The sequence below is a fragment of the Festucalex cinctus genome, chromosome 15, assembly GCF_051991245.1.
Source record: "Festucalex cinctus isolate MCC-2025b chromosome 15, RoL_Fcin_1.0, whole genome shotgun sequence".
NCBI classification, from domain to species: domain Eukaryota; kingdom Metazoa; phylum Chordata; class Actinopteri; order Syngnathiformes; family Syngnathidae; genus Festucalex; species Festucalex cinctus.
Window position 1 is genome coordinate 18,989,790 of NC_135425.1, and position 26,922 is coordinate 19,016,711.

The 26,922-nt window shown below is 37.5% G+C and overlaps 1 protein-coding gene across 6 annotated transcripts in view; it reads left to right on the forward strand.

Annotated features, from left to right (window-relative positions):
• znf618 (zinc finger protein 618) overlaps positions 1-26,922 on the forward strand; it is a 51,936-nt gene that overhangs the window by 15,046 nt on the left and 9,968 nt on the right. The window contains exons 2-11 of one of the 6 annotated variants that reach the window (XM_077496965.1): positions 9,291-9,374; positions 16,438-16,786; positions 18,100-18,177; positions 18,938-18,979; positions 20,742-20,831; positions 21,186-21,266; positions 22,402-22,491; positions 23,901-23,990; positions 24,723-24,800; positions 25,054-25,098. In XM_077496965.1, coding sequence (XP_077353091.1) covers positions 16,462-16,786; positions 18,100-18,177; positions 18,938-18,979; positions 20,742-20,831; positions 21,186-21,266; positions 22,402-22,491; positions 23,901-23,990; positions 24,723-24,800; positions 25,054-25,098 — 919 coding nt within the window. In that variant the 5' untranslated portion in view covers positions 9,291-9,374; positions 16,438-16,461. Of the gene's footprint in view, positions 1-8,976; positions 9,375-16,437; positions 16,787-18,099; positions 18,178-18,937; positions 18,980-20,741; positions 20,832-21,185; positions 21,267-22,401; positions 22,492-23,900; positions 23,991-24,722; positions 24,801-25,053; positions 25,099-26,922 lie in introns of those variants that run through there. The other 5 variants (XM_077496971.1, XM_077496970.1, XM_077496969.1 and 2 more) reach the window with 5 other exon arrangements.

The window sequence follows — 26,922 nt, forward strand, 5'->3', positions numbered from 1 at the left end:
ATGTCAAGACCTCGTGCCCATGAGAACCCAAACTGGAAAAAGATGCTTGAATTATTAAATCATTTGACCAGATACCAGAACAGGAGTATTTAGTCAAGCGACAAGACCACTTAAACTGATATTTTTACTTGTTCATTCACCTACCGGAAGCCTGTAGACGCATTAAGGTCACCGCTCAATCACATTGTTACTCATAAATTAGATAAAAAGGTGCCCGATCCCAGATTAGCGCTCACGTTTGATTTAGCGTAATCCTCAAAGCAGGCAGTGTCAGCAAAGAATTATGATTGCAAATGATGCGCATTCACACGCGTGTTACACTGCATTCATAACCTGCCTCCGTCATAGGGGAGTGGGCGGCGGGAGGGAGGAATCCATTAAGGTTATTTGATGGTTATTTTTAGGTGACTGTATCTAAACACAGGGATGAATAATGTCACAAAATACAGAGAAATGTTTTGCTTTTGGTCTGATGTATTATTTATACATGGACAAAGAGGAAAAACTGTACAAAAAAAGGTAGGGTTGTTCGATACTGCTTTTTTTGTTTTTGTTTTTCCAGGCTGATACCAGTACAAGTAATCACCTCATGAGTAGTCACCAAAACCGATACCAAGTACACCTACTACTTTTGATTCAGAAATCCCCTCACCTCCCCAGAAAACAAGAACAGATCATTAAACAAAAAACAAAACATAAGTATACTGGTTATCAGCCACTAAGGTGAATACAGTACTAATACCTTGAAAAAAGGCCAGTTGTCAGCCCCAAACCAATACCTGTTATCAGAACTCATCTATCCCTAATAATTTTATATATATATATATATATATATATATATACTACAATAGATAAAGTCATGGAATTAGGCTACTGTATGAGAATAATGATTTTTTTTTCCCTTCCAAAACTATTTTATTCTGTAATATCAAATGTATACTTGTCTTAATAAAATCTCATGACAGCACCATTCTTGTAAAATTACAACTTATCTTAATATTCCAAATGTATTCTTGTAAAAATATAATATAGATTAACAAACTTGTATAAAATCCCAATATAATATTCTTGTCTATTACTTTTTCTTGTAACATTATCACTTTCTTGTACTATTTTACTGTTATACTGTATTGTATTTTTCATTAATATTCTTTTCAGTGAGGATGAATATTCTGATATTCTTTTGTATCTACGAGATAGCAATGGTAATGACAAGTCATTCATTGCTCCTTTCATGGATGGAGAAAACGCTTTTCCTGTAACGAGCAGCCTATTCCCCCTTGCCGCCAAGCCCGTTATACCTGTAGGTCAGTTGCATAATTTGCCGACAATTAGAGCATATGCGTGAGTAGCTCTTTTCTGTCCCACGCAGTGACGTTAATGGGGCTGACCCGTTGCAAAAGGAAGCATACAATCTCAAAGCAGCGAGCTGATCGTGTCAGTCGCGGTGTCACAAGGTTTGCACACGCAAGTTTTTGCATTTGCTTGAATTCCTTGGGTCAATTTAGAAAATAGTCGTTTTAGAGTGAAACGCATTCCGCAGTCTTGTTTATCAGAACACTGTGATGTAATAATTTAAGAGTGCGGACTTCAGTGTTTTTCTCACACATTTAGTGCAAATGTTTGTCAGTCTGTCTTCAGTTTCAGACAAAGCTAATGGAAATGGGACGTTACGGTTTCCAAGTGTTCATCCACACAGTCGCTACATTTCACATTTAGATAATATGATGGAGTTAAACTTCACACTCCACTTACACAATGATGTTCCACTTTTGGTACTACCTCTGAAACGGGCAAATTTGTGAGTCGGCTTAAAGCCTCCAATACAGCATTGGTACCTTCCACATCAAGCCTGGGGGAAAAAAAAAGGAAAAATTATGGTTTAGCTGGCCAGTACGAAAATTGATGTCAACTCTTGTTGCGAGTATTTTATTTTATTTTTCGTCTTTTCTTGGTTTCTGATTGGCTAAAATGGCATTAGGGTTTACCGGTTTTTGTGCCACCTTTTATAAAAGAAAAAAATAATTTGATATCTCTTCAGTGATATATGGAAGAGACACATTCATATCAGGCAATTTTGGTCAGTGTTAGCTTGGTAATTGACAAAAGGGAGTAAATTCACTTCAATATCAGTCGACTCATATCTAATTTCACTTTTCCTCATTGATCATTGTGGTTCTTGTCTTCAGATTTTTTTTTTTTTTGCCAATCTGATCCTCCAGTTAGCTGACACCAGAATGCTATGAATATATATGTTTCTTTTGGCATTTTGTCCAAACAAACAATGCAAGGCTTCAACCATGTTTTGGGGAAAACTGGCATTTACTTGTAACCGACTTACTCCTGTTATGCCAGTATAAAACAAAGTTAAACATTGTACTCTATAATAAAAAATAAAATAAATAAAACTATTTACTTTCTGGTGCTGTCAGCCAGTAACATTATGCTGCTGTTTCTGGAATTAGTTAGCACTTATGTTAGCATCTGTATACTAAACTTAATATGTACTTGTAGCCACTACCTAGCATGCCTTTTGATGTGAATTGAATTGTATTTCTGTGTAATGTTGTGAACACCTGAAATTAGATGGTGGGGATAACTGATTTTAGAAACTAAAATTTTTTTTATTACTATCTTAGCTTGAGTATCTCAGCCAGAATAGCCATCATCGCAAGCTCCTTGTGTAACGTCAGAGCTCACAATCAGTGGACGGCTTCCAGGAACCCCCCCCCCCCCAAAATGCTCAAGTCAATAGTAAGACACTTTTATTTGCAAGCCTGCCCGTGTTGCAAGCATTTTTTGGAATTAGAATGTAGTAATCCAGCCAGTGTAGGTATGAGAGGCGCACATATACTGTAGATGCTGATAAAGTAGGACATGGCTGCAGTGTTAACAGCAGCAGTGCGCTGAAGCTTCAGAGTTCACAGCCTGGGCCAATTTCATTCACAAGTGAGGCGGGAGGAGGAACAAATACTGCGGAAGAATGTAATACGCAAACAGGGAGGAAAGGCCGAAAATAGCAAGTCAGATGATGAGACGATCATGCAAAAGTCATAAGACAATTTTAAAGACGAGCGACGCGAAAGGCCAGTATGGAAAGACTTTGGTTCAAGTTGTGCAACATTTTTTATTTTTTTTTTCGTTTTACATAATGCAAAGTAAACAGCATCTGTCAGTCGACTGCTCCCAAACAGTGGAAAACATGGATAAAAATAAAAGTTGATGACATCAGTTGGGTATGAAAATCAAATTTAATGACATCAGTTGTATTTTTCCCCCCAAAACTTTGGAAAAGTTTTTTTTTTTTTTTATGCTTTACAAAAATTCAAGGTATTCTGAGTGGATAAATACGCTATGCTAAATAAATGGGGATGTTAAATACTGATGCTGATGAACCTATAATTAATTAAACAAAATGCTCAAAATGACAAACTTTGTATACTCTGTTTTTCCAAACAAATGACTAGTCTATTGTGCAATGTGGTGTCTGATTACTGGGGTAAATTCAGAGTTTTAAAAATACATCCCCAATGTTGTAGTAATTATTAATACTTCATATGAATGTATAAGTGTTTCTAATGAAGTGGCCTGTGAATGTTTTAACAGTAAAGCACTTTATTACCATGATAAGGGAAAAACTCCCTTATTGAAAAAAGAAATTAGCCGAACCAGATGTCAGATAATTTGATCAATTGGCTTTAGATAAGATTAGATAGGGTAATAAGTACATCATTTTAAAGGTTTATAAAACAAGAATTATACCATGAAGACTTCACCGAGCATTACATCACTGGCACAATTTGTCCTTGAGATGCCCTCACCTCTTTTATAATATAACCACCGGCGTAATGAGCTGCCTCTTATAGACTGTTCATTTATACGAGGCCAAAGTAGAGGTCGAACAAATATCTGCATACGAGCCTTTTAATTCATTAAGAGTTGTCTCAAAGGAGTGTGTTGCTCATGGGTAAATGAAAGTTACAAACACCTTGAGAAGCCTCTTTACTTATTCATTAGTCTGATAATTGACGTTGGAGATTCCTCTTGTCCCAGATTATTTCCATTGCATTACCGCCTTTATTTTTCAAGCACGAGTGGTGTTTTTTTGTTTTTTTTTTATAGAAAAATAAAAAAAAAATAACAGAGCTATGGTATTTACTTCTTTAAGTTTCCATTTAACTTTTTAAGACGTACTGATAACCTTGGGAGGTCCCTGAATTTTTTTATTTTAGAAATTTAAAATGAAGTATATTGTCTAAGAGTAGAAATAATAATTATAAAAAGTTTGAAAAATTGTTTGACAAGCATTAATTAAGACATTACAACAAATTAAAGATTTGGCATTTGTATTTAGAAAAAAAAAATGCCGCCAATATTTTTCCCCCTTTTTACTGAAAGTGAATTATGGCTTCAAATATCGGTTATCAGCCTCCTTGACTACTATTTGCCATCAGTAAAAAAAAAAAAAAAAAAATCTGTCTATCTCGATCATTCACAACTATTTCTATTGCTGTGTGTCATCTCTGACATATTGATCACATTAGTGTTTGGGCCGACATTTTTTTTTTTCCCCCAGGTTAGAAACCTGCTCATCTGCATGTATAAAACATAAGACTTGCCTTTGGTTTATTCAATTTTTTTTCTTCTTATATACAGCTACCAAGACAACTCGTACAATAACTGGAGGACCCAATATATCCTTTCCTATCTGAGTGAGATGACATACAAGTACTTGGACGCAAGCTTGTTTCAATTCAAAATTCTAAATTGAATTCACTCTGTGTGAATGGGACGTTTGTTTTAGATCGCTCATGTATCGTTATAGGGACTTGGCAATTTTGACTACTATTATGCTATTACGACTAATGCATTTTTCAAGGAAACATTTGCAACAATTTTATTTTATTTCATTATTAGATCTCCTATAGCCAGTCAGTGGGATCCGATATGCTGGTTAGAAAGACTTGTTAGCTGTAGGGTCGAAGTCCTCATCAACAGGATACGGATTCATGTGAGCTCAAGTTTCAGCCTTCACTTGGCCATCTGCTGATTCTGGCAAAGATCTTTTTTGTTTTTCCCTCCATAGTTGGGATGCTTTGTGATCAGACTTGAGTTTCCTGGCTTTGTTCTCACAGATGACGGTAAAGTCATTGTTGGTCAAACTAAATCTCATTGAACCGATTCATAAGCACTCTGTCCCAATTTTACTACAAAGCTGACTCAACTGTTGGTCCTATAGCAAGGCAAAAGTGCCTTTGCCTGTTTTAATAACATGATCGTATCTGTGCAAACTGAGCTTTCACTTGTCTTACTGAGCTTTCACTTGTCTTTCTCTAGAAAGGTTACTCTATTTATAGCCCTTTAGGGAGGTGAAAAAATGGAGGTTGCTGTAGAGATGAGTCACCTGTGGCCCGAATGACCGAGACCGAAGAATGACTGACACGAGGGGGGAATACAGTGCATGAGAGAACTGAACATGACGGTTACAAATGTGTAACTTGCTGATACAAAGCACCACACTATGATAAGAAACTGTCCCGAATGTGCCCTGCTTGTTCAGAAAAGAACAACATGCTGTATCTCTCTGCTCAGGCCCTAACATTGCACAATTTGGAATTCAGCCAAAAATTTTAGGGATGGTGTGCCTCAGAACTTGCACATTAATTTATCTTTGAAACATGGTCATAGATGATGTCATCATGTCAAGCAAGACCATAGCATACATTGCAAGACCCGAGCCTAACCCTAGATATGGAGGTGCTGATTTTCATCCCAACCACTTCACACTCGGCTACAAACCACTCCAGTGAGAGTTGGAGATCACGGCTTGAAGAAACCAACAGTACCTCATCTGAAAAAAAAAACCCAGAGATGCAATACTGAGGCCACCATATTATTAATTAATCATTAATATTGTAATGATCTTTTTTTTCTCTTCTTTTTTTAAAATGTAGACTAAATTTCTATCCATCCATCCATTTTCTTGACCACTTATTCCTCACAAGGGTCATGGGGGGTGCTGGAGCCTATCTCAGTTGGCTTTGGGCAGTAGGCGGTGTACACCTTGGACTGGTTGCCAGCCAATCGCAGTAAATTTCTAAAATAAATAACTAAATAAATAAATGCTTTGACCAGTTCATACATATAAATGACTGAAAAAAATCACTTATTTTTCTCCAAAGCAATGCTGACAGAGTAAAGTTAATACAAATACGGGTTTGTGCATAAATATGCTCCATGACACTAACTGGTGTCATGTGTGAGATGACCCAAAGTATAGTACACCAGTGTCAGTCTGGAAATCATGTCTATATCCTTATTATTGTGTTCTTTATTTGAAACATTTCTTTTAAAATCAAAAATTCTAACTGTGAATGTACTTTTATAAATGACATCATGTTGGCTTTTTTTGCCCCCTAACCATGTCTTAGTAAACTGATCATTCAAATAATAAATAGCACAGATTTTTCTACATTCAGTTTCAGATTTGAGTTTTGTCTGTGCAGATTACATTTACAGTGAGAAAGTATTTGAAAACCGGAGTGCTATGGATGAAAGACAAGCATTTGTAAAGTATTTGTTCTTCTTATAATCCAAAATCATAAGTAAAGTTATTTTTGTTAGTTTACGTGTGTTGAAAGCATTCAAATACTGGCAGTACATACTTTTCTGCAGGCAATTTTATTAACTGAAATGAAAGCAATAAATCAGTCAAGAAAACCACTGGGTGCTAGATGTGGCACCAGGGCAGTTAAATACTGTGTCGAGTTCTTTATTAGGACTAGCATGCTTGGGAGTTTTTCCTGACCCCGGACCAACTTATTCAGAGAATAGCATCACATTTGTATTGTTTGTTGATTGGCTAGAAGAATTAGTCATGAAAAAGTGAGAGGAAAAAGCCACTTGATTGTAAATCAAAGGCAAATGCACACGTTAGAGTGCACTTGTGTATATATAAAACTAGGTTTGCACATTTTATTTAAAAAAAATAGTAAATTAGTATTGTATTAATAATGAAATACAGTAAGTTTAAATATATAAAGTAAGGGGGTAGGACTAGGTAAGATTTTAACTTCTTCCTACTCCCTTTTGAACATGTAAACTGATTGATTGATGATTTTATTGGGGTTTTCTTTTAATTTCTGTTTTTCTGCTGTTTGCTTGTTTATATGTGAAATGTTAAATAAAATTTCAAACAAACGTGATTTTTTTTTTTTTTATTATACTAACAAACTTCGTAAAGTCCTTTATTTTCTTAGAGAATTTCTCTGAGCAAGGTCAGGTCTTACGTAGTCCTGCACCTGATAACAGCTGCAAAGAGAAAAAGTTACTTTCTTCCCAATGAATGGCTCCCACAATATAAGTGTGACACTTTTCTGGGGTCAATTTTCCAAGGTCTGGCAGTGCCCAAGCCAAAGTTGGCCAGCAAACAAGAAAAAGAACCATTGTTGTCAAGATTTCTCACCTGGTTATGTGGAGTTAGAGGAATGATTTGTGGCATTGGGGACAGTGAGTTTGCAACAGGTAAAAATATTGGACACTGGTGGGCCTTTGCCTGATTTTATATTTTGTTATTGATTGATATGACTTTTTTTTTTTTTTTTAATTCATCCATCCATCCATCCATGTTCAGGGGCCTCTTTGGACTCTTGTTTATGCATAGGAAATTTTCTTTCCTATCCTATCGGAGTGAGATGATCTCGAAGTACTTGGAGAATAAGAGCATTCAAATTCTACAAATAGGAAAGGTGCCTGTATGCCACCTTTAGCAAAGGTTACTTGTGACCAACCTTTACGAAACGATATTACCCACAATTCATGGCAGCAAGATTAAAAGCAACAGTGCATTAATGTAGTTACAGTGCATCAATGTAGTTGACAGACGTGACACTCGAGAATCAGGCTCAAGACATTAAAAATAATCTAAAAAAAACACTCATTTAATAAAAATTGTTTGTTTTTTTCCACAAGTGGATAGTCAATGAAACCATTAATTTACAAAACAAAAGGGACAGAAATAAAATTATAAACGCCTTTCCATAATTTATTTGAAAATAATCAATTTATTTAAAAAAATAAAATCAATTCAATGATTTATGTTTTCTAGGGTGTAATTGTTTAAATGTTTTTACCAGATGGTCTCATCCCCATTATTGGACTTTCTTCTCTGAAGTAAACATGAGGTACTGTTTATGATATGCTCACAAGCCACTTTGCTGGCAACAGTGGTTATTGTTAAGTGTGTTGCTGCCCTCTGCTGGTTACACCATGTTACTGCAACCAGATGAGACTAAGTAGGAGATAAAACCCCCCCCCCGCACACAAAACAAAAACAAAACAATGACCCCTTTATCATCCCCCAACAGTTTACAGACTTTTATGAAACAGAGAGTGCATGTATGTTTTTTTTTATGCTAAAACTTTTAACGCACTCATTATTTTTGCCCCACTTTTTTGACACATTTTTATCCCTTCAAATTCATATTGGAATTGGAATATAGACATATTGGAATATACATTAAACCGCGTTTTTATTCCAACGTGATGTTTTTTTGCATTGGTAAACGCGGCATACGTGAATTTAAAAAAAAAAAGGGGGGGGGGGGGGAATGTCCAATTGGGTTTTAAAATAAAAATGTTGGCCAACCAAAAAGAGCTCAGTTGTTATCGATTTATTTGATTAAGAAGCGGTAAATGCATCGACTGAATATGTATGGGAGTATTTTATAATAATAAAATAGATTCACGTACTTCGACATGATGGCAAATAACACGTCAGCTACGTAACAGGAAGCATTTGAAGTTCTGAATTAGATCCTACGTATCACAACTTACTGGACGTGAACCTTTTTGGTCGGCCAACATAATTCTCCTCCTCCGCCTCCCCCTCCCCGTCTTCCCAGACTTTTTTTTTTTTTCCACCATTTTTTTCCTTTTTTTTTTCTCCCCCTTTTTTTTTTTTTTTTTTTTTTTTTTTTTTTTTTCTTTCCAATGTAGGCTAGTGCAGGCCGGCGCTGTAATTTTGGAATCTGTCCTTGTGTATGGCGGACGAAAAAAAAAATCCTCACCAGGAACGGCGACACAAGCTCTCTCCCGATGCGCGAGCCGACAGCCCGCACGATCGGAACAGTCGTCTTTTTGACGACTCGTTACGCTATTTACTCAAAAAAAAATGTAACGTAGCGTGTCGAGGTGGCGAGGGGGGGCAAACACAAGACTGGAGGGAAATTTCTAACATTTTTGAATTTCCTCATAACTAATTCACATTTTTCCCCCCTCCCCCTGAGGAGGAAGCCGTTGTTGCAGTCACCCCTGGCCGGGGAGGCAGGCTTTTCGTCGGGAGTGTTTTCGCATGATCTACGGCGCTTTTGGGGGTAAGTCAAATCGCTTAATTTTATTTATTTTTTTGAGGAAAAAACGAATTTGCAAATTTCTAGCAGCGAGCTAACGTCAAGTTTATCGCTGTTCCACTTGACTAATGGACGCGTCAGCTCAGTGGTCGCCTTGCAAACCAGGTGCAGCCATCATTGAGGAACAATTTTGCTCGTTTGTCGCGGAATTTTATTTAGGAATTGTAACTTTTGGGTAATGTGCTGAGGGAAATGCAGCTAACCGGTGCTACGTGCGAGTTATGGTGGCGAAATGAAGGGCGAGGAGGAAGGGGAGGAACAATCTAATCACACACAAAAACCTCCTGCAGCCATGTTTTTTTTTTTTGTGAATTTTCCATCAAATTTGAGCAGGGCTCCGGAGTTGCCCCCCACCCCACCCCCCCTTTTTTTCTCTCTCCGGTACTCAGGCCACATTCACGCCGCTTCTCGGTGCTTCTTTGACTGCCTAACACACTTAACAGATGGATACGTATGCCACTTTAGTGTCCACGCGTAAAAACATCTTGTATTGCATTTCCCCCACCACCATTTTTTTTTTAACACAAGATGGACGGTTTTTTTTTGTTTTTTTTAATATCTTAAATGTACGACTGATTGGCGCCACCTGTAGGTGGCCATTTGAAAAGTATCAATACGGTCAACATAATTTGATTAGTTTGGGAATTGTTGACCCACATTGAAAAAATTCAGTCAAATTACATTTTTTTTTGTGCTCCAAATGGAAATTAAGCCACTTTGATGTTCAACATAATAAAATCACAATGACCTTTTAAAAAAACATAAATCTGCATCCATCAGCAAGGGTGCAAGTCAGCTTTTTTCCTCCCCTGTGTTTTTCCCCTGTAGGAGCCTCTGGCCTTGAATGGTTTTGCTTCAGGGTGACAAATCTGTTCAACTCAGTGATGATTTAAAAAAAAAAAAAAAAAAGAAAAGAAAAGAAACAAAACAAAGCAACTTGCATTTACTTGACTATATTGATGCCTTCAAAGATTTCATAGCAACCTGATTTTCTTTTTCTCCTTGCAGATTTATTGCTAATTTTGTGATTCCTACAGATTGGGAATTTTGCATGCAGAATCAAAAATAATTCAAAATGAACAGAGCAGCAACGGTTGAAGGAAAAACAACCAGAAGCAGCACTCCTGTGGTTTATTTTATCAATCCTGTGGACGCCTTTTGTATTTTGCTCGGCTTGCTTTTTTTTAGTCTGGTTGCCATTTTTGCTGGGGGTAATTTGAATGCTGACCTTCAAGTCAAGTTCTCATAATAAATTCAGTAGGCTGCTGCAAAATTATAATAAATCTGGCAGGACAAGTCTGCCTTTGTTTATTGAAATGAAATTTAATCTCAAATAAGAAAATTGTTTGTTTTTTTTCTTTTTAAGCAGGAGACCTCCCTAAGGCTTAAACATTTGCCATGTGCATAATTAATGATTGAGCCACAATCTAGGATCTTACCAGCTGAAGTAACAAAGTTTAATTTTGATTCAAATCAGTTTTCTTCTTGGAGATGGGGAACAAAATGTAATTTGATCTAAACACATCAGACGTAGCTTTGAAGAGATTTGACAAAGCTGCAACTAGCGTCTGAACATGTTAAATGAGATTTTCCATGTAAAATTTTGATTGCTTCCACATGCACAGTCTGGTTCAGATCTGGAAAAATCTTGGTCTAATGTCACTGCCTGTTATCTCCCCCAACACACATACTAAAACAAAATGTGTTTAAACCAGATACAATTTCGCATAGACGTGCTTGAAAAGGGGCCTTTCATGTTTAATTTTAATTACTACCAAGTGTGCATGCTGGATTGGAGCCAGGAGACTGGTTTTCATGTTACAGTTTGTGACCCTGCAAATTTCCTCTTTCGTTCACTATTGCTAAAAAAAAAATGTATATGATTTAAAAAAAACAAACAAAAACAACTTAGTTGTAAAGGTTCACCATTTAATCATCAACTAATTGGTGATCAAAATTTTTTTTTTCTTATTTTTGATAATCAATTAACCGTCAATTACAAATATAAAAAAAAAAAAACAGCTTCTGAATAGTAAATATTCTGATTTCTGTAGTCCTCTTTGTTGAATCAGAGTAAAATGTTTGTTTTGCTTTGGAAAACGCTGATACTGTGTGTGTGTGTGTGTGTGTGTGTGTTTGTGTGTGTGTATATATATATATATATATATATATATATATATATTTATTTATTTATTTTTATGTTACGGATCAAACCAGCAACTGAATCATAATTAACTTGTCTATTTTCTGCACCGTCAATTTGAAATAATGTCCTGTTCTTTTAATAAATAGATGGAAATCAAAAAATTTTTTTAATCCGATTGTTTGTTTTAGGTAGCCATTTAAAGGTAACTAGTAAAATTATCAAGGATTATACAAGTATAAAAATGACGTCTGTACACTCATGCAGTATGTAATAATTAAAAAAAAAAGTATGTAATAACAAAACTGGCAAAAAATTATGCTTAATGTAAACATTGTGTTGTACAGCATACATTTTTGTTCATAAGTAATCAAAGAAAAAACAAAACGTGCCGTCAATCCTTTTTATGTCTGCGTGAAATGTGCTGCAGTATCACTTGGCGCTCTTAAACGTAGGTCGCGCTTGACGTCATGCGAGTCAACGGTTGTCTTCAAGTTTCGATTCAAATGTTTGACTTTTGCAGTGAATGACTGTGCTCCTTCTTTTGGAATACTTGTGGTAAAGAAAAAGTGACTAAAAGCCAATGACCAAAAAAACAAAACAAAACAAAAAAAAAACTGGCTGGTGTTAGTTGATGGTACTCGTTGCACTAATGTGCTAGCATCTTTCAAGTTTAGAGGCTTGGCAATCCTGAAAATGTAGGTCAATTTTATTGATTTTATTTTATTTTTTAAACGGCCGTTGGTGCTTTTGACGTAGATTTGCCGCCGTCATATGTTCTTTTGAATAATACCGAGAGCAGAGAACAAAACCTGTAGGTTTAAATTTGGAGAACAGATGGCGGAAATTTCCAGTCTGTGTAAAAACGACAGTGGTCTGTCTTGTCACAGTGAGGGGTTTTCTGTTTTTAGTCGATATCAACTTGCTACCAGAGTTTCTATTTTCTAAAGAAGAAAGATTTGCTTTCTTTGATTCCTCGCCAGTCCTTTTAAGCACTATTCCGGATGAGTGATGTGGGTTAAAATGAGCCTTTTAGAATCCATTTGGAGCATAGCAGGCATCCAGTGTTCTCTTGTGTTCTCAGTGGCTGTGCTGAAAATGTCTGAAAATTGCTTAATTTATATTAGTCCCTGGGAAATTGCTTTTCAGGGGTTAGGGCCGCCGCATAAAATCGTGTGCTTTCCGCTCATATTTCTTCCTCTCCTTTCCCTTGTAAAAATGAACCTTATTGGTTTGATGAATAATGCATTGGGACATTCATTTGCTGCAGCAGTGAAAATTAGGCTTGTTTACGTGCAGCGGTTATGTACACAAAATTATGTTGTCGTTTTGTTTTTGTTTTGTTTTTTTCACTTGACCATTTTGTGAAGGTTGAGCCTGTGTTGCTTTTCTGGGGGGGGGGGGGGGGGAAATCAGCAAATGTAATTTCTGTGCGTGGTACAAAAAAAATGGGGGAGGGCTGTAACTGGTGCAGGTTTAATGAATCCATAAATCACAATGGTGCCAGGTTTGCCGCGCCCGCGTGTGTTTGCAGTGTAATTTTGACTTCCATCAAAAATTTAATCTGCCAGCCTACAAGGGTTTTAGCTGCCTATCGGATGCTGTCTTGAATTTCTAATTTTAGGGCCCTGATCTTTCTGGATTTATTTCTGCATGATTCAAGTCTGCTTTTCAATATCTCCTGTTATTAAAATTTAATTCACAGCATTAACATATAGATTGAAAATGTTTTTTATGGGGGGTTGTGGAGTGAATAGCACTGGAATTTTACTAGACGCCAGTTTGTTGCATAGTCTCTGATGTCTGTGTATGTTAGTGTGGTTGCTGGTGGGGGATTTATGTATTTCTTTGCGTTATTGCTTTTTGAAATGATAGTCAAGCTTAATATTAGAAGACATTTATTATGAGCGGACAGCAAAATGTATGTTTGATGAAGGAAGGAGGATTATTTCCCCCCCCCCCCCCCCCTCCCCCGTGTCTCAGCTCTGGATAATACAAACCAATGCAGTGATTGAAGTGACCCGTCCGTCCTCCATTTTTAACTCGCTCCTATTTTTACTCCCTCTCTTGAGAGTGCAAACATTTTCCTGATCCCTTAAGCAAATTTGTATTTCATATTTGGATTTTCCTTTCCAGTGTGCAGTATTTGACTTGCAAAGCAGATGGATTTTTTGGGGGCAATGTTAAAACAGCAACCTCAGTTAGTGCTAGTTTAAATGTGCTGTTCCTGAGAGTGATTGATTTCTTTCATTATTGTGTACCGATACATGTAGCAGCACTTTAATATAGATATAGGGCAATTATTTTTGGTAGCTAAGCCGTAGTAACACTGGATTAAGAATCCAGTGTTACCACTATTTAGGATGGAGGATGCAAAAAAATCAGTTTTAATGTCTAACGTTAAAGCCATAGGAAATGAACTAGGAGGCTTTGACAAATTTCTTGATTTGATTGACTATCGGGGAAGGAAACATTAATTGATGTGAATAATGGCACATTAATTCATTAATAATTATTTTTTTGTGGACATTTGTCATTGCATGGTGCGGTTGCCATGCAACTTCCCATAGCTCATGTTCCAGCTATAGGACTAGGGGTACAACAGTTTCCGATTTTGGTGTACGATTATATTGTGAGGAAAGAGAGAGGGGGAAAAAAAACACATTACAGTTATTCTTATAGACATAAAAAAAAATCACATCAGCATTCTTTGAAAATATTTATTTTTGACAACAAATAGCTGAGAAAAAAAACTGCGGCCTTTTAAAACATAAGGCACACAAGTACATAAATAGTAGTACAAAAATGAAATATAGTTTCAGAACATAGAAAGCTTTAACTTTAAGTTTATTTTAACAAAATGAAAATAAATAACTAAATAAATAAATAAAAAAAACAGGTGAAATGTTCATCCACAGCCTTTAAACTGCTGCACATTGTAACAATCCACAGTGTGGCACCACCTTGTTTTTGTTATTCCTATGCACCACTTTTTTAGTTTTGGCCATCAATGTCTTTGACGCTGTAGATGTACGATAAGCATTTTTGTAAAATGCCCACTTCTGTCCGAATGTTATTGTGAGTTGTAATTTGTCCGAAGTGGTAGAAATCTGGATCATGGATGGGTGGTTTACAAGACATGCTTGGAATAGTTACAAACTACTTACAAATCCGATTTTTAAGGCTGACAGTCCACACTGTTTTTAGTAAGTGTCCAAATCTGATCTGACTCAATTTAGACAGGGCCACATTTTGACCCATCTGACAGGTTGCTGAAGCAACAATGATGTACAGAGGTATCGCCCAGCACATGCAGTGTTTGATGTCACATTATTGCAACATTGCTTACAACTCCGCACTGCCTGACTGGTTCCTTGCAAGCGCGTTATGCGTGAGGAACGTAAAATGTACACATTCATAATAGGACCTCTATTTCTTCTTTCTTTTTTTCACCTATCACAGGCGACCATGGCATCACCTACGGAAAGTAAGGGAAGACTGAACAGAGCAAATACGATGAATTTGAAAATAGGATGCACAAACAGAAATCTCTAACTGGCTATGATAACATAAGAACATAAGCTGAGTGATGAGTATAGAAATTAGTTACAATAGGAATGGTTAAAGTTTTTTTTTTCTTTGTTTTCAACCTTAACTTTTTGGCATTTAAAGTTGTATCTTACATTTGACATTTAAATGCCATCGTTTCCATTTTCCCTTCGAGCCTCGTGTGCAAACGAGATGCCAGCTCTAAAAGGAGGAACTCTGCAACTAATGGGCAGCAGGGGGAGCTTGACTTTCTGTTGTGAAATATTTTTTTCTTGACTAAGCTTTTTTGTACTGAGCAGCCATGCTTCACTTCTTCTATTTCTGGTTCTGTGGCCATCATCACACATTTACACTTTCCCATGACCAGCATCTTTATTTCAAGAAAAAAAAGAAGGGGGAAAAAAAAACCCCAAAGAAAATCAAGCCGTATGCAACGTTATTTCTCTACCTACACATTGTCACTTGTGAAAGAAATTCAATCAATTAAATCAGTGCTAGCAATGATGATTTCCAGTTAATTAATTTGTTATGACAAACAGTGCTTTCAAGCTGCAATTTTTTATTTTTTTTTTGCCAAGATTTCCTTACTTCACCTGTGGCACACTACTCATTAAATACCCAGGAATATTTAAATCTTCGATGATAATCAAAACATTCAGTGGCATCATTGAGATTTCTCGTTTTTAACACGTTTTTTTTTTTTTTTTTTTTTCTCTCTCTCTTTGGTAGTGGTAGCGAAGGGTCAGACTCAGATGCATCCATCTATCCATTTTCCAAACCACTTATCCTCACAAGGGTCGCGGGCTTGCTGGAGCCTATTCCAGCCGTCTACTGGCAGTCAGTGTGGGACACACACCTTGAACTGGTTTCCAGCCAGTCACAGCAGTGTTCCTTGAAATTCAAGCACTTGAAATGTGGTAATAATGCAAAATTGCCAGTGGAGGGTAGCAGTGCACCAAGTTTGACATAAAGCCATCCATGCCTCCCCATCGTTTGTGTGGAGGGAGGACTCCCCCTCTGCACTACTACTACTACTGCTAATTTCCTTTTGGTCATGAAATCTGAAACACTTGAATAGGGAGCATATGTGAATAGAATTCACAGTAGGGCAGGGCGAGATGGCTAATTTCAGTCAGTATCAATAATTATTGATGTTTTTTTTTTTTTTCTTCTTCTTAAAGGCGCAGTCTGCTGGATTCACTCAGGAAAATGCACTTTTAAATACAGGATGTACACACGTTAACTTTCTCTCAGTCTACACATCTGTGTTTGTTATCTTTGGTGGTGATTTCGTCCATGACTTTGTATATTTATCTGTCATTAATCATGTGGAAGTTCAGGGCTGGAGAAGGCGGAATCATGAGTGCACAAGAGTCACCCAATCCTGGCAAGGACCTGGAGAGCGGCGGGAGCAACGGTCCCCCTTCCACTTCTGCCTTGGTCAGCCAGGACGCGGGCAGCCAGAGCCAGGACGCCGGCTTGCCGCCAGTCACGATCAAGAAGGAGCCGGGCACCACAGAGACGAGCAACGGAACATTTGGTGACACCAACCCAGCGGAGATCTGCGTTGTCATCGGAGGAAACGACGGCAAAACGAGCGGAGGTGGATCTCGCAGAGGCCAGACGGAGGGTATGTTCGCTCTTGGTACTCCTCCCCCAACCAAGAGCACAGACTCATGCATAGGTGTGTGACCACGCACATACATATATTGCACACGTTAAAAATTTCAATTAAAAATCAAGGTTTTCCAAATGTAGGGGCAGGACCCAGAGTGGCTTACAGGTAGGAGTGTAACAAAAACAGATTTCAATCGGAAAATCCTTTTTCAGTTTATTTATTTTTTATTTTTTTGTGCCGTCCACAAACGTGTAGCGTGCCAACACTTTGCTTGTACTAGCTTTAACATCAGACGAGCATGCCATATTGTTCATCTCTACAACATAGTGACGAAGGTAAAGACATTCGGTTTCCTTCCCATCATGCATTGCATGACACAATGCTTTGAATGTGATTCTAGTTTTTTCAGACCGATACTTCCACAATTATTCACTCTTTGGTACTCATGAATACGGAGTACTGATACTTTAAGTACTTTTAATACATAAAATTAAGGTGACCTCTTTTGGGAGGACAGACCACTTTCAATTTTATAAATTCATGAAAATGTCTTGACATTGCGCGACGATTAGGAGGTCTAAGTGCAGCGTGTTAGCGTGACTGGTACCACGATCTCGAGGCGGGTCGAGTTTCCTTGAAAATTTGGTCATTGGTAATGGCAATTCTCCTACATCAAATGTTATTTAACACAAGGACAACAAATTGTAAAGAGAGAAATTTTCATCTGACGCAGATGATGATTCGCTGATGTGTCAAACTGCCTAAGTATAGCGCCAACCTCTACTGATGAGGACTTTTTCAATATCAGATCATTTATTTATTTATCCCCCCCCCCCAAGAATTCCATAAAATAAGGCCAGTTTTGACCCAATACCGATGCCTGGTATTGGTACTCGCCCATCCCTGATAAGAATGTTAATCCTTGTCATATTTAGTCTCATATACAGTCCGTGTTTGTGTTAGCAGTAGTTTGTTGAGTGACTTATTTAGCTGTCACATATGTGGTTGATTTATGTTGTGTATTTTTTTTTTTTTCAACCTTAGTTCGCGTAAAGTTAAGTTAAAGCATCATCGTACAGCAGAGTAGTGCACATGGTGTATCATTCTCTCCAGGATGCGCTGCAGGGGAAATAAACATAATGCCCAATTGCCCATGCATTACCATTATGCATTTGTGCCTACTAGTCATTTTGATAGTAGGCTAATATGTATGTCTCTATCAACATTTTGGGTTGCCGACCCCTGGTCTAATCTATGTGCACGCAAACACACGGAACAACATTTTTCACAATACTAACTAAGATATGGCCTTGTCCACTTCTAGTAGTTATTAATTCAGATGAATTATATGTACTGACAAAACCTCTCTCCTTATCTAGGTTCCTATGTATGTGGAGTTTGTGGGAAGAAGTACAAGTATTACAACTGCTTTCAGACGCATGTTAGGGCACACAGAGGTAAGAAATGGTCCCAAAATGTCATGCACAAAAAGCAAAAAATATTCACGTGTTTATGCAAGTAAAAGACTGCAATTGATTCAGGCAGTCACAATTAAAAAAGTGAAAAAAAACTCTACAAGGCACCTTTAAGATGAATCCTATATTTGGGCTGGGGGGTACATAGTGCATAGGCCTGGAAGCCAGCCTCATCACTATCTGTGAGTGAGTCTGGACACAGTTGCCATCAAGCACGTTTCTATGGCGGGGCAAATCTAACGAAACAGACAGTTGAAAGAACCAATCAGCGGAGAGCGCAAGTTACGTTTTCTGATGTACTTTGACCGAGTGTAGTTGGCGAACCATTTTGGACAACATTCTGCGCAGCCAAACAAATTAAATAAAAAAAAAAAACCCATCAATGTTGACTAAAATACTGTGCAGATATTGGCACATTTCAAATGTCACCCAACCATCCATTTTCTGAACCTCTTATCCTCACTATGGTCGTGGGCGTACTAGTGCCTATCCCAGCTGTCTTCGTGCTCTAGGCGGGGTACACCCTGAACTAGCCGCCAGACAATTTCAGGGCGTACATAGTTGAACAACCATTCACACTCATAATCGCACCGATAGGCACAACTTATTCATATTCGATTGGAGAGTCTCCAACCTATTTTCTATGATTTATTTATTTATTTTTTTAATTATGTACATCTTTATAAATTATTTGTGTGTTTATTTGTGTGATGGCCTAATGCTGAGTTCCCCTGAATTACAGAGTCTGAGAGCATGGTTGCGGATCTACAACCACTGCCCAACAGTGAGTATACTTTTAATAGTGAGTGTTACATTTTGACATGGATGGATCTTGCGTCTTTAAAGTTTGAAATCAAAATCAGAGCTGACCGGAGCCATTCTGCCCAGTTTTGCAGGCAAAGGCCCACTGTGTTTGAGGTCATTTTGTTTCTCGGGCACATTAGCAATCCTTCCCAAGATTCCTGCTGGAAGTTAAATCGTGACTAATAATTCTCCTACCTCAAAGTACGAGATTTTTAAATATTCCGACATGCACTCACTAAAGGATTAGCTAAGACTGCGTCCAATCTTTTAACAAAACACGACCAGCTTTATTAATAGTTACTGATATGCGTCAGAGCTTTTGAGATTGTTCGATTCGCCGTTTGATGATTTCAGAAAGTAGCAAAACATGCAATTGTACATTCATGTCATCCTCTATCCACAATAGTTAGAAATGAGTTTTTTGTTTTTTTTCTGTTAGCATGCAACGGCAGCTATATTTGTAGTATGCATTACTTAAAGGCAGTAGTATCAACATGAGGGAGGGACCCGAAAGCCAAATTGTCATTATGCTGACAGATACAATCTGTAGTTGTATTTAAAAAAAACACAACCAAGTGGAATCAAAAGCTCCATTCGAATGAGTAGATCACAGAGGATGCTTGGCAACAAATTATGATGGATTAAATTGTTAATCATTTATCATTCTCGGTTACATCCTGTTCTTTCTTTTTTTTTAATTCCACAATTAAATAGTATATTTGTTAATATAATATTTGTCTCTGAGTATTCCATAAAGTCAGCACTTTGCCATTTTGACTGCAAAATGGGTACTGTACTGTAATGCTTCCCAAATTAAATGCAAACTGCCTGTGTGTTTCTTTAAGGGATGTCAGAATTTTCCCACATGTATCTCTTAAAATAGCTCAAGATCGTCCATGTCATCATTCTACCAGTGGGCTGTATCTTTAAGTCCAGATTTTATGATAACAAAATCTTTGCTCTATCGTTGCCCCATCTTTAACCTTAGCCCTTTTCTGAAGCTTTTCAAAACTAACAAAAACACCGTAACTAGGTAAAAACTCAACAAATAAATAAACCTAGTCAAGCAACTTTTTTTTTTTTTTTTTTTTTTTTTTTAAGACAGAAGATGTTTTTGCTTATCAGTGATCATTTTTGTAAAGTATAAAGCTGACGCCATGCTGAAAAATAAAACGATGACGACGATGATTTTTAACATTACCACATTAATATTCTGTTAACAGTTCTTTCATGTTATCTGTTGTTTCACCCCCCTGGTGAATGCTAAAATCTCTTTAGACTTTAGACTGGTCTTCCTCTCTAGGACAAATGTTAATGTTTTCTTGAAAATATAATGAACACGACAACATGAAGGGCTCGTTGAATCAAAACATATTATCCATCCAGCCATCCATCCATCCATTTTCTTGACCGCTTATTCCTCACAAGGGTCGCGGGGGGTGCTGGTGCCTATCTCAGCTGGTTCTGGGCAGTAGGCTGGGGACACCCTGGACTGGTTGCCAGCCAATCGCAGGGCACACAGAGACAAACAACCATCCACACACAAGCACACCTAGGGACAATTCGGAGCTCCCAATTAACCTGCCATGCATGTCTTTGGAATGTGGGAAGAGACCGGAGTGCCCGGAGAAGACCCACGCGGGCACGGGGAGAACATGCACATATTAACCAAGTATTTCAAAATGCTGTGGCAGTGAATCAACAAATTTTCAATAATTTCTCTCATATCTGCTCATCTGTAGGTGGCTTCCGTTACTCCTGTGACATCTGCGGCAAGAAGTATAAATACTACAGCTGCTTCCAAGAACACCGTGACCTGCACGCAGTGGATGGTAATAGCAAATTGCAGTGGGCTGAAAAGAAAATGGAATAAACAAAAACTAACAATAAGGAGAGCTAACCAATGATCCCGAAGGAAAAGTTTTATTTTTGGCTAAAGTATATTTGTAGCTAGACTTATGATCATATGTGTTGAGCCGTGGAGGTAAGCATACTGTCAGAATGTACAGTACCCATAATGTCTACATGTATTTTTGCGATACATACAGAACTCGGGTTTGGAATTTTTAATCATTGTGGGTGTTTTTTAGATTTAGATCCATTCTGATAAACGAAGCTACATTGTATGATGAAAATGAATCATTTAAGCTCAACTTTTAGCATGCATCTTCTGCCCTCTCCTTTAGATCCATATGAGCAAGTCATGATACCCATCGATGGCCTTAAAGAGGAGGAGCCGATTGAATCTTATCCTAAAATTGGACCAAGTAAGACCATTTAATGTGTTCATGGTTCACCAGCAGTTTTATGCATCTCACTTAACCCATTAGGCCGAGAGCATATTACTGTGTTTCTACCACTAGTACCGGGAGCGCTCTTGCGCTTTTCTACCTTTTAAAGGCATGAAAGTGGATCGTCATTATTTGTTAAATATTTCTAATTTTTACTATTATTTTTTTTTAACCAATTCTCTGTCTCTTAGCTGATGAAATGCATCAGAATACTGTATACACGTAAGGGTGACGTGGGCCTCGTAGCATTTCCTGGAATTTTTTTTTCCGAACATTCATGGCTGACGCAGATTCGCAGGAGTTGTGAAATAAATGATGGTAGAGATAGATGATGTGCTGAGGACTTCGAATCACTGTAACATTAAGTTGACAGTGATGTATTGTTAAGACATAGCTAGACACTGAGAATGTCGAACATTTTGACGACTTTGAACCGGAATAGAGGACGAATGACCTTGATACTCTGACGTTATTACAACAGCGCCCCAGTGTTGAAGGTAAATATGCCATAGCAGATGCTACACAGTTGCAGTATTGAGTCACTTTTTTACTGAAGATCTCTGGGCGCACCTTGTTATTGAAACCAGTATTTACGGTGACCCAAGCCAAAACACTCCAGCTACGGCAAAAATGTCAGTGGTCTCACGTGACTGCTCAAGTATCACTTTTTTTATTGGGCTATTTATCGGTAATGGGGGTCCCACATAATTATATATTTTATTAAATCATCAAGCTTCACTCAAGGAAATAAAATAAAACGAAATACAATAAACAAAAAAAATGTTTGAAAAGTCTATTTTGATTGTTTTATGGGATGTCTGTGTGTGTTGATATACTGTATATATTTTTTTTATTATTTTTTTTGTTTGAGCAAGCGTGATGGAGCAGTTAATTATTTTTTTTCCTCAGTCAGAGTCAGAGACTCAGAATTGCTGTTTCTTTAAGTCATTTCCTCTCCAATTCAAAGAATGGTTATGTGCTTGAGACTCACATTATACTGTATTGTACCGCACTGTAAGTTTCAACATTAGGTATGATACTGTCAATTTTTTGCCCCAATTTGTTTCAGTCTTAATTTAAGACACATTTTCCCGTTTCTCCTCTTCTGCAGAAACGGGCAGCTTTGTTTGCGAGTTCTGCGGGAAGCAGTACAAATATTTCAACCCATACCAGGAGCACGTTGCGCTTCACACACCCATGAGTGAGCCCTTTCTTTGTTTCTTAGTTTCTATATTTATTAGTCCTAAGTGAAACCGTGTTTTCTTCTCTTCTGTATCAAATAACCTTAATATGTAATGTCTTTTAGTGCACTCGATTAGCTTATATATTTGACCTCTTCCTCCCTCTGCACCATAACTGTGGAGCCAACAATTAAATACATCAAGCCAGTGTGTCAGTCTATTGTAAACGTACCTCTGCCTTTTTATAAAATGAACAAAAAGTATTCTGCAATGAGTAACTTATGTGTCAAGGTTAGACAAAATTGTGGTTTTGAGGACCCCCACCCTCTCGCCCCGTTCCTTTAAAAAAAAAAAAAAAAAAAAAAAAAAAAAACTATATACACACACAATCATCACATAGTAAATAGAAGCTAGACTGTCAATAAACAGTGAAAACATTTAAAAAGTTGTTTAAAGCAATACAAGATTTATTAAAACCTAACAAATATTCCATGAAATAGTTTCAACTCTTCCATGAAAAAAAATGTCATGAAATGATAAACACATCATATATTAAGACTTTTTAGGGTTATTTCTGCATTAGGTACAATAGCGGCCATTTTTGGACAGTTATGTGATCATTGTGCCGTACCATGTGCTGTAAAATCACATGGCTTTACAAGACTACAGAGACACTCATGAGTAATTATTTCGTACCACGGTGGACATAAAAGGGAGAATTACGCCATACAGCAACGACCCGCTTCTTCAAAAGCAGTATTGCCACGGGGGACTCGCCCAAAATTTGCATCCAGCCGAAAGTGAAAATTAAACTGTGGCCTCTGGTAAGGACGCATCCAGCCGCCCCATAGCGAATAAAAGTTAGGGACTAACCCAAGTTGCCTTTTACAGCGTGAATAAAAAAGAAGAAAAAAAAAACTCAAGTCGCAGCGAATGACAAAAATGATGGTATTTTAAATATTTTGTTAGACAACCTATTGTGACCAGCAAGCCACTATATAATGGGTGCATTCAGAGCACAATTCCGGTCATCTGATTGGAGCCCAATTCATTTTTCAACACTTAAGCGTCCTTGGTTGACTTGACAGGCTTTAAATAAATTTATTCTATTATTTTCAAAGGAGCAGAAAAGGTCATTATTTTGTTTAAAACTAATTGACAAAAATTAAAAGGGCAAGCAAATTTCATTATCCTGGCCTAAAAATATTTTATACATGCATAGAGAAATGTACTATATTAAGAGCATGTATTGTGTCCATATTTAAAATACAATTTTTGTGATTCATCTGTTTAGGAAGTGCGTCATCCTATGTGGTCCCCCGGGAACGCTGATGAAAAATTGTGGCCACCTCCAACATTTAAGTTGCCCATCCCTTGTCTATTTAATGCCATTGTAATGTAATGTTCGCTCTTGTGTCTCTCCTTTTAGGCTCCTTTGATTTGAAGACGTCTCGAGTGCAGGAGTGTGGGAGCTTGGACATGAGTAAATTTGGCCCCAGCCAAACTGATAAAATAAAAAGTAAGCACATTATTTTCATTCCCTCTTTCTATTTTTTCCTCTGTAGATGCAGATTAGACAAAGGCAAGTACAGTACAATATGTATTAGGGCTGAACAAGGAGAGGATCTGCGCCATGCAGCTTGTTGCCGCGACTGCATGCGAACTTATTGTCTATCTGTTCCCTTAGCTTAGCGCCTCGCGTTCTCAATCACGGACTGTGTTATCAACTCGTCAAGCAGCCGCGAAACAAAGTTGGCACCGCTCTGTTAAGGAGAGAAAAACCCATAGTGGTCACAGAAGTAACTTTAATCAAACATGAGACATTGCTTTTCAACTGCGATTCAACAGAATTATTATTTTAAAAAAAGTAAGCAAGTAATAAAAGAAAAGAAAAACTAATACAATAGAGATGGACAAAAATGATACTACTACCCTTAATATTTTCTTACACAACATTTTGAGCCAACGACTGTCATCATACAATGTTGTAACTTTAAATGGAACTACTCTCAGCAGATATTTTATTTACCGTATTTGTATTATAATTTAAGCTCACATTTTAAATGTGATAAGAACATTTAGAAAGTTTTGGATGAGATGCACAGCACAATTGAATTCACTAGCTCAATTGATCTGTATGCTGTATGTTAACATTTAAATTGCATATCAGTGATTTTCATGGCTGCTTTCAACAACAACAAAAAAAACACCATATGTAGCATTAAAATTACGATCTATTGTTTTTATGCAGGCAGTCAGTTTCGACGGAAGCTGGACAATGCATTACAGTCTAGTCTGGTTGATACAAACAGTTCACAGAATTCAAGCGGTGAGTTGTCTATCTCGTTTTTTCCCTTGTTCAGCATCAATTCGAGAAAAGTGTTTACCCTCTGAATAATATTAGCGGTACAATGTCTGTGCTTGCACTACTTTTCTTTGATTGTCACTTGTTCCTTACAAGCGCCTGTGTGACACTTGTGCACAGTTCCGTGCCATAAATTAATCAAAATGCAGAATAAATGAAGCAAGCACCACAATGATTATATTAGCTTAACTCTCTCTTCTCATCTTACTCTTTACAGGCACTCCGAGCCCTCTGGTGGCCACTTCCTTCCCTACACCTCAGAGTAAGTACCAGCCCTACCCCCATAAATCTTCCTTTATGCTTCCACCAAATGCACAGTATGTATATGCAGCATACATTTCATCTCACTTTTAGTTCTCTGAAAGCCATTGTGCGTCTACACATTTTCTGCATTTATCATCACTGATGAACGAACGCACAAGGCTTATTGTACACCCGTAGGAGGCTTTGATCCGGTCTCCACACTGAGCCGCCCCTTTGACAACATAAACAGGATAACTCCATTAAAATACATGTCAAAAACAAATGAACATAACCTAATTTTTTAATAACTTTGCAAAGAGTTTATAAAATTTGAAGTAGTAATTTTTCAACTTATCACATTGAGTTCTGACACAAAGTGATTTCATTACTACACACCTATTTCTCTCTTGCTAGCCTTTGTTAATGATTTTAGTATCTGCCCTTGTTTAATGTATTTTCTGGCTCTTAAGTTTTGAATTTTCAGCTCTCCCCTGAGTTTGCTCCCCTCACTCCAAGAACAAAAACAAACAAATCGATTCAGCATTGTGTGCAGCTGAAGTCGGCTCAGTATTTTTGTTTTTTATTTTTTTCCTCCAGCATTGGCTGCCTCAACTTTTGTGCAAGGGGTGCCAATCTAAAATATTTTACTCTTTATGCCTTTGTCTTATGTAGTGATTTTTATATCTATATTTGGTATGCGACTACACCAATATGTTGGTTCTGAGTTGGGAAAAGGTACACTGAGGTTACATAAGCTGCTTTTCCACCAACACGCCCAGGATCTTTGAGTTCTGGGTAAAGGGAGTTCTTGGTTGTAAAGGCTCAGCAGATAATTTAGAATTGTGTTTCCACAGCATCTTAGAGTTCTTGGTAATCAATTCAAATGAGTTTGGTGACATATGAGTTTGATGAGCCCAGCCGTTGTTGAACCTGAATTTTTCAGGAACTGGTAAAATATCAGTGGAAAGTCAATTCCAATAGCAGGTAAGGCCATCGTCTGAGATTTGAGCCCTTAAACGTTTTGGAAGTTTGACCTCTCAACAGATGAAATCAGCCTCAACTTTGAAGATCACATTCAGCTTCTGAAGCATCAGCCAAAGTTTAGTTATTTTATTGTTGCTCCTGTGGTGTTTCCTTGTTTCAATGAGGTCATAATACCCCTTTGGGAAATTTGAATTCATAATTTTGTGTGAATCAAATGGGTATTTGCAATTTGCTGGCCTGTGACAAGTAACACACACGCAACATAATACACAAGGAACACAATACTGTATTTACAAGTCACTCCTTACCCTGCGTGGATTTTGGGGCGGGGTGACTCGCCATCACAGGGACCATCACAATGATTTTCATATTCAAGTTTCATATTTCACATTTTATTTTAATTTCATTCTACTTAAAGACCATAAAGTGAAAATTTGTGGTGATATATTAGACTCAGGCTGGTGGTAAATTTAATTCATTTATTTTATTTGTTAAAAAAAAATAGTGACCACCCCGCCACAAACCCCCCCCACCCCCCAACGCCTACGAGCTGTTTGTCTAATCTGTACATATACCGTATATTTTATACAGTAGTCTGCTCGGGCTATTAAGCTATCCAGACATATATTCAGATCAGTGCATTAACCAGGGCCAAGCTAACGAAAGGGTAATGATTATTTAGCTTTATTGTACCTTACCTCGGTAAGTTGTTTCAGATTGGACGGGGAATTCTTGCAGGCAGCTAGCTTGTGGACTTTAGGTTTACACAGGACACAATACATTCTTCATGAATTGTTCTTCGAGCCGACCAAGGTGAACATTTAAACACAGGTAAGGCCATGGGTGGGCGGACCGGCTA